The following is a 7,181-nucleotide window of genomic DNA, read 5'->3' as shown; positions in this document are numbered from 1 at the left end:
AGGAAAAAAGTCAAAAGAAGAAACAATGACAGAACACAACTGAAGAAAGAAAGAAAAGAAAAGAAAAGAAAAAATCCTCTACACACACACACACCTGAACACGCAAACATTGAAACAACCATATTTGATGGGCACAATAGCCGAGTGGTTTAAGCGTTGGACTTTCAACTTGAGGGTCCTGGGTTCGAAACACGGTAATGGCGCCTGGTGGGTAAAGGGTGGATATTTTTTCCAATCTCCCAGGTCAACATATGTGCAGACCTGCTAGTGCCTGAACCCCCTTCGTATTTGATTTTAAGTTTCGAAGATCAAATACGCACGTTAAAGATCCTGTAACCCATGTCAGTGTTCGATGGGTTATGGAGACACGAAAATACCCAGCATGCATGAACCACGACAAGAGTCATCGGCAAGTCGATGATGGTCGTGTAACGGAAAGAAGAAGATATGAACTTCCTTTCATTCACACCATTTGCTGCTGGTTTCAAACCAACCAAACACTCAGCCACTCTATAGAGAAGTATTGTTCTAATGTCAAGTGTATATGCTTTAATAACTTGACAATTGAGCATATAATTTTTCACTGTAGCTTGATGAAGCCTTTTGTACACGAAAGTGTGTCTTCACAAGTGACTGAGAACGTTGATGTTTTTGACTTTTTGCATTCATTATCAGTTGTTTCGCTTGTCAGTTTAACGACTTCTCTTTTACGAAGTCCTTTAAGAAATTTCCTGTAACTGTATTTAGAGGTTTGTGGTTTTTTTTGCTTGTTTTTCTTCCAAATTTCACCCACATTTTTACCCTCATTTGCCCAGTTTCCCCCAACCCTCCATTAATCCACATCTCCCACCCCTTCTAACCGATAATACTCAGATGTATTCATAAATACTTTTACAAAATGTCTTCAATCACCGATATGTGTGACGGGACATTAAACAAAAATTCCTCCTTCCTATAGAGAAGGTTTTTAGCAACAGGCTCTTGGTCCAATCAGCTGTTGCCCTATTTTTTGTTTTTGTTTTGTTTTGAGAAAACAAAAACAAAATCTTACATCCCCACAATCACATCATACACATCCACAACCAAACTCAATACAGACAAGAACAACAATGTTTAATTTTACTGTTTATTTTTATTCTTTTTTTTTCTGGTAACTCATGAACAATAAAACATTTTATAAGCCAAAGCAGATTGGCTTTGCAACAAGCAGTCAATTGAGCATAAGACCATTTGAACACATTTTTGCCGAATACATTTGTTGTCATTTATTCTCACAACCATTTAAAACTAGTCTTTCATTAGTAATACACACTCACACTTACACACACTCAGATTACATGCACAATACCTCAGCAATACTTTTTTTTTTTAAAACAATATTTTCAGCTGCACACGCTGTTTTTTTGGGGGGTGTTTTTTTTTTTTTTTTTTTGTGCTGTCTGAATAATAATGTCTACAGCTTTGCAAAAAACGCCTATGATTATGCTCATGTTCTAAAATATATGGGAAGAAATTATCAGAACAGACAAAGCATGCTTTCTGTATCAAAAAAAAAACAAAAACAAAAATAACAAGTTTGAAAGGTATTAACAAGTACTCAGGCTAATGTCTATGAATAGGAAAAAAGATACAATCAAAAAGGTCAATAATTCATAAGTAAGAAGAAAGAAATCAATCAAGAGATCATGAATACATTATACATCAGCTAAAAAAAAAAAAAAAAGAAAAGAAAAGAAAAAAGTCATCAGAGTTATCTCTCTTTGACATACAGCTCTCCTACAACAGCATCACTGGCCTTCAGAGTAACAGTACGTTGTGCATCACCGTCCGTCCGTCCTTCCAGGATTTTGAACGCCGCACACATATGAGGAAATGGCACTCGACTTCTTTTTTTTTTCTGTCTTTTTTTTTTTTTTTAACGCACGTACACACACTGACGCCATCGCTCTTTCAAACACTGAAAGTAACAACACGCTGAAGTTCTGCAACACGTAGTAGTCCCTTCTTGAGCATGTACAAGAAAACCGCAGGGTGATCGATCCGTCTGCCGAAGGCGTGTCTTGCCGCGACAGGGGAGATCACCCTCACGGGGAGGAGGAGGGGGAGACTGGGGGACTGCTGGTGAGGATGTTGTGGATCTCGCTCCAGATGTCCAGGTGAGCTTTCTCCACCTGCCTGGGGCTGGAGGGCGTGGGCGACAGCGAGGACATGGAGTGACGCATGGCCTTGGCCTTGAGAGAAACCACAGACAACAGAAACACAGTTTCACTTTAAGTTTCGGTTTCTCCAGGAGGAGGAGGCGTCACTGTGTTCGGACAAATCCATATACACTCAATACACACACACACACACAATACACAAACTTTGTTGTCTATACTTTGGTACAGAGATTTTCTTTTTGGCAGCAGCACATGTCCAACATAAGAAAGAAAACAACAAACAAATAAAATGAATAGAAAATAAAAAGATAAATTAAATGGCACCAAATGGAAATAGCTATATACAAATATACAGATTACTGAAATTTACGTGCCTCTCTATTTCAGTCAACCAAACCGCATTGCACATCTTCACACACACACACACAACGACGCACACACACACGCACACATACACACTCTCTCATCCCCTCTCTCTCTGTCTCTCTCTTCACAAAATATGCAACTACAAAGATCATAGTTCATTTAAAAATCAAATTAAAAAAAAAATCACTATACCACATCTGCTGGGCAGACGCCTGACCAGTTCTTAGGCACTGAGTGCATGTACATGTATTCTTTTTCTTCTTCTTCTTCTTTCCGTTACACAACCAACATCAACTTGCCGATGACTCTGTCATGGTTCATGCATGCTGGGTATTTTCGTGTCTCCATAACCCACCAAACACTAACATGGGTTACAGGATCTTTAACGTGCATATTTGATCTTCTGCGTGCGTATACACACGAAGGGGGTTCAGGCACTAGCAGGTCTGCACATATGTTGACCTGGGAGATCGGAAAAAATCTCCACCCTTTACCCACCAGGCGCCGTTACCATGATTCGAACCCGGGACCCTCAGATTGAAAGTCCAACGCTTAAACCACTCGGCTACTGCGCCCGTTTGTGTACCTATCAGACGGGATTTTTTCTACAGAATTTTTGCTAGGGGACAACTCTTTTGCTGCCGTGGGTTCTTTTTCAGCGTGGCAAATGCTTGCTGCAAATGGGACCTCAGTTTATTGTCTCATCCGAATGACCAGACACTAAGTTTGATTTTCCAGTCGACGGGTGCAACAGCCGAGTGTTTAAAGCGTTGGACTGTCAATCTGAGGGTCCCGGGTTCGAATCACGGTGACGGCGCCTGGTGGGTAAAGGGTGGAGATTTTTCCAATCTCCCAGATCAAAATATGTGCAGACCTGCTAGTGCCTGAACTCCTTCGTGTGTATATATGCAAGCAGAAGATCAAATACGCACGTTAAAGATCCTGTAATCCATGTCGGCGTTCGGTGGGTTATGGAAACAAGAACATACCCAGCATGCACACCCCCTGAAAACAGAGTATGGCTGCCTACATGGCGGGGTAAAAACGGTCATACACGTAAAAGCCCACTCGTGTGCATACGAGTGAACGCAGAAGAAGAAGAAGAAGAAGAAGATTTTCCCATCAAACCTGGGAGAAAGGGTGAGAGTGGGGGTTTGAACCCACACCCACAGACTCTAGTATATTATTGGCAGCTGAGCGTCTTAAACCATTCTGCCACCTTCCTCCTATATCTGATTAGAGTGACTGAATATTTCATAATTTCATTACCATGACTGAATTAAATAATTTACAGTTTGCATGGCCTTGACCGGAGAAACGCAACAGATAAACAAACAAGCACACCTCGTTACCATGACCGAATATCTTACTTACTGCACTGGCTTAAGATTTCACGGCACACTACCACACAAATTTCAACACCAATACCATGACTGAATATTCTACAATTCACATAGTACTTGAGAAACTCAACAAACACACACACATCATAATCACGACAATCTTTTTCTTTTCTTTTTTTTAAAAAACTTTTTATATGAAGATCACTTTGACCTATGAAACAACAACAAACACATCTCATTATCATATCTGAATATTCTACTCTTTTTTCTTTATATATATTCATATAAACATCACTTTGGTATGTAAAACAACAAACATACATGTATATCTCTATGTGTACATCTCATCTATCTGTCTATCTATATATCATCCTAAAATGTGTGACCAGTATGTCTTACCACGGTTATTGCCAAGTCATAATCATGCTCCAACATGATCAAGCAGATGAATTTTTTTTTCTTTTATATAATAATGCAAATGCAGAGTATGACTTATCTACATCAGAAAAAAAATGAGTGACTCCCTCTGAGTATGACAACCATCCTAGCCTTTTGTGACCCCCCCCCCTCCCCCAACCCTCCGCCCCCACCCCCTCCTCCACTTAGCATTCTAATTTTAGGGCAATTTTCAGAGACATGCTGCCAAAGGTAAATGGTGTGACCCCAAAATGAAATTGCACTTTTCTATCTTAAAGCTCTCTCTCTCTCTCTCTCTGTGTGTGTGTGTGTGTGTGTGTGTGTGTGTGTGTGTGTTGTCATTTGAAACTTAATAATCAACAAACACATACACACACTTTATGTATCTTACTGTCATAACACACTTAAAGTAAACAAAAATAACAGATCATGAGGTGGGGGGTATGGGGGTGGGGAGAGGTGGTGGGAGAAGAGGGAGGGGAGATAAGCAGTTAAAACTAGCAAAGAAATAAAGCAAACACTGACAATGGATCTCTTTAAATTTGCTTTAATCACTGTGTGTGTGTGTGTGAATAAAATTCGAAAAAATTCTGTCATGCGGAACGAATGGTCACTCACTTAAAACTGATCAATCAACATACACACACTTTACATATCGTGCAGGCATAACACACAAAAATGTAAACAAAAACAACAACAAAAAAACAACAGATCACGAACATTTAAAAATGGAGAGGGGTTGGGGGGGGGGGGAGCAAGGGAGATAAGCAGTGAAAACTGCAAACAAAGATTGAGCAACGGATCATTTAACATTTCGTTTTAATCACTCGATACTATTTGTTTATTCACCTGATCGCTCCATCCGATCCCATATTTCAGTCTGGTGACGAAATGTTCGCTGTTGCTGACGACGAAATTGTAGCGAACTGTGGAACCGACACAGCTCAGAGCGTTCGCCACGACCACCTCTCGAGCCAACTCGCTCACCCCCCTGTCCTTGGCTGGCACTTGCTTGTTGTTGATTCTCACCAGGCAGTCTTGGGCCACAGATTCCAGGCTGCACTTTTCCACAACCACCTTGTTTTTTCGGGTCTCGGGAACATGGACTACTTCATTGTTGCCGATGTACACAACCCAATGCGCGTACAGTTTCCTGTCGATCTCCAGCAAATCTCCCGCTTGACAGCACTCTCGAGACAAGAGCAATTCAGCGGGCAGAAAAACACCAAGGGGCATTAACATGACGTCTCTCCAAGTCAAGAATAGTACGAAAAGTGAACCGTCAACACAGGTGTCGACAATCAAGAGCACAATCGTCTCTGAAAAAAAGAAGAAGAAATGTCTGGTTCTTGCGAAACCTATCGACAGTCCAATCGTCTGCTCTATCAGTCTCTGCCGCTTGTTTTCAATCAAAAATATTTCAGATGTTGTATCAATTGTAAACCAAAAGCACAGTTTTAATGCAAACAGTCAATAACTAGATCATCTCAACGAAGATAACATCACAAAAACGGGAACATTTCTGATAAAAGGCAACTAAATCGAGATAGCCTTCAGAGTACGTCTTCTCTCTCTGACGTCTGCTGCACGACTGACGGTGATGGCCCAAACTTTCCAAGGCAGTGGGAAAATTCCGATGTCGTATAATTAGCTGCAGGGAGTATTCATATTATCTATTTTTTCATCTCTTGAATACGACGATTCTCAATATAATTTCGCAACAAAAATAAAGTTTGATAGTATTTCACTTTAAACTTAGAAAAATAATCAACACTAAAACTGTAACTTGTTGTTTAAATAGCTTAAAATGATAATATTGCGTTCTGAAATTCTTCCTTGTCAAGGTCGCGGACAGTACGCATGCGCCATCCTACACCCACATTCGTTTCGGTTTCAGCGAGTGGCTTTTGGGAATGACAGGGAAATATATAAAATAAAAACAATATGACAAACCGTGCTTGCTTGTTTGTTTAATACTAATGGCGTTTACATCCATATGCAACTTAGTAACGCTGCTGCATTAAAACAATATCGAAATTGGTCGAAGAAGAACAACTCGTTATCCTTTTTTTCGTTGATCCATTCGGATGTTTTTTTTTGTTTGTCTAATTATGTATGCACACGACATCACGCAAAGGTCAGTCATCGTCAGACATAATGTGCAACACTGCCACGTGCGCGTGCTGCGAGCGGACGAAAAATCGATCGCTGGACGCTGCGAGCCCACAGTCAACGGGGAATAGTTTGGACCCATTGTTCAATGTGTGTGCATGTGTGCATGCAGGTGTGATGCGTATGAGTGCTTATCCTCAGCAGGTTGCGTCATAGAAGTTCAGAATTTTCCTCCCCCCGCGAGAGATCGCGAATCAAAGAAGTGTGAAGGTCATAGCTATTGATTCGCAAATTAAGCAGTTTTTACGTCATTTACCAGTCCCACACGCGAATTGTTTGACGTTTCAGGCACCTTATATGGGACTGTTCGTCGTTTAGCAAATCTGTAGCCACAAAGATATTATAGTGTCTGTTTAATCTGCCGAATAAACTACGTACATTCACAAAGTTATAAAATTGTTGTTTGTTTAGCTTTTCACTTCTTTCCAAGGAGTTTACCTCGCCCCCTAATGAAACCAAAAATGCACCACATCTTCCCCAATGACATAAATACAAAATACAAGTCTCAGAACACACACACACACACACACACACACACAAACACTGTGAATGCCAGCCACTTTTTGAAACAAAACAGTCTATTACATTACAGTCAGCGCATATCACAGACAGACAGGCAGACACACTCTATGTATGCCCGACTTCTTGAAACTAATCAGTATACTACATTACAGTCAATGCATAACACACACACACACACACACACACACACACACACACACAC

The 7,181-nt window shown here is 40.6% G+C and overlaps 1 protein-coding gene across 1 annotated transcript; it reads right to left on the bottom strand.

Annotated features, from left to right (window-relative positions):
- Positions 1-1,112: 1,112 nt before the first annotated feature.
- Positions 1,113-5,894, bottom strand: LOC143277005 (phospholipase A and acyltransferase 2-like). The gene is made up of 2 exons (XM_076581715.1): positions 5,135-5,894; positions 1,113-2,231 (listed from the first exon to the last, which is right to left on the bottom strand). Exons 1-2 carry the CDS (start codon positions 5,525-5,527, stop codon positions 2,085-2,087), a joined length of 540 nt encoding a protein of 179 aa, XP_076437830.1. The 5' UTR covers positions 5,528-5,894; the 3' UTR covers positions 1,113-2,084.
- Positions 5,895-7,181: the final 1,287 nt, after the last annotated feature.

This window comes from Babylonia areolata, chromosome 33 (genome assembly GCF_041734735.1).
Source record: "Babylonia areolata isolate BAREFJ2019XMU chromosome 33, ASM4173473v1, whole genome shotgun sequence".
Taxonomy (NCBI): Eukaryota; Metazoa; Mollusca; class Gastropoda; order Neogastropoda; family Buccinidae; genus Babylonia; species Babylonia areolata.
The sequence above is the reverse complement of the archived record's forward strand: the minus strand, read 5'-3'. Positions and strand labels throughout refer to the sequence as shown.

Coding starts and splice junctions, on each gene's coding strand:
- LOC143277005 (XM_076581715.1), bottom strand. CDS start 5,527: ATGTTAATGCCCCTTGGTGTTTTTCTGCCCGCTGAATTGCTCTTGTCT. Junction 2,232..5,134: donor GGATCGGATGGAGCGATCAG/GTGAATAAACAA, acceptor GTTTCTCTCAAG/GCCAAGGCCATGCGTCACTC.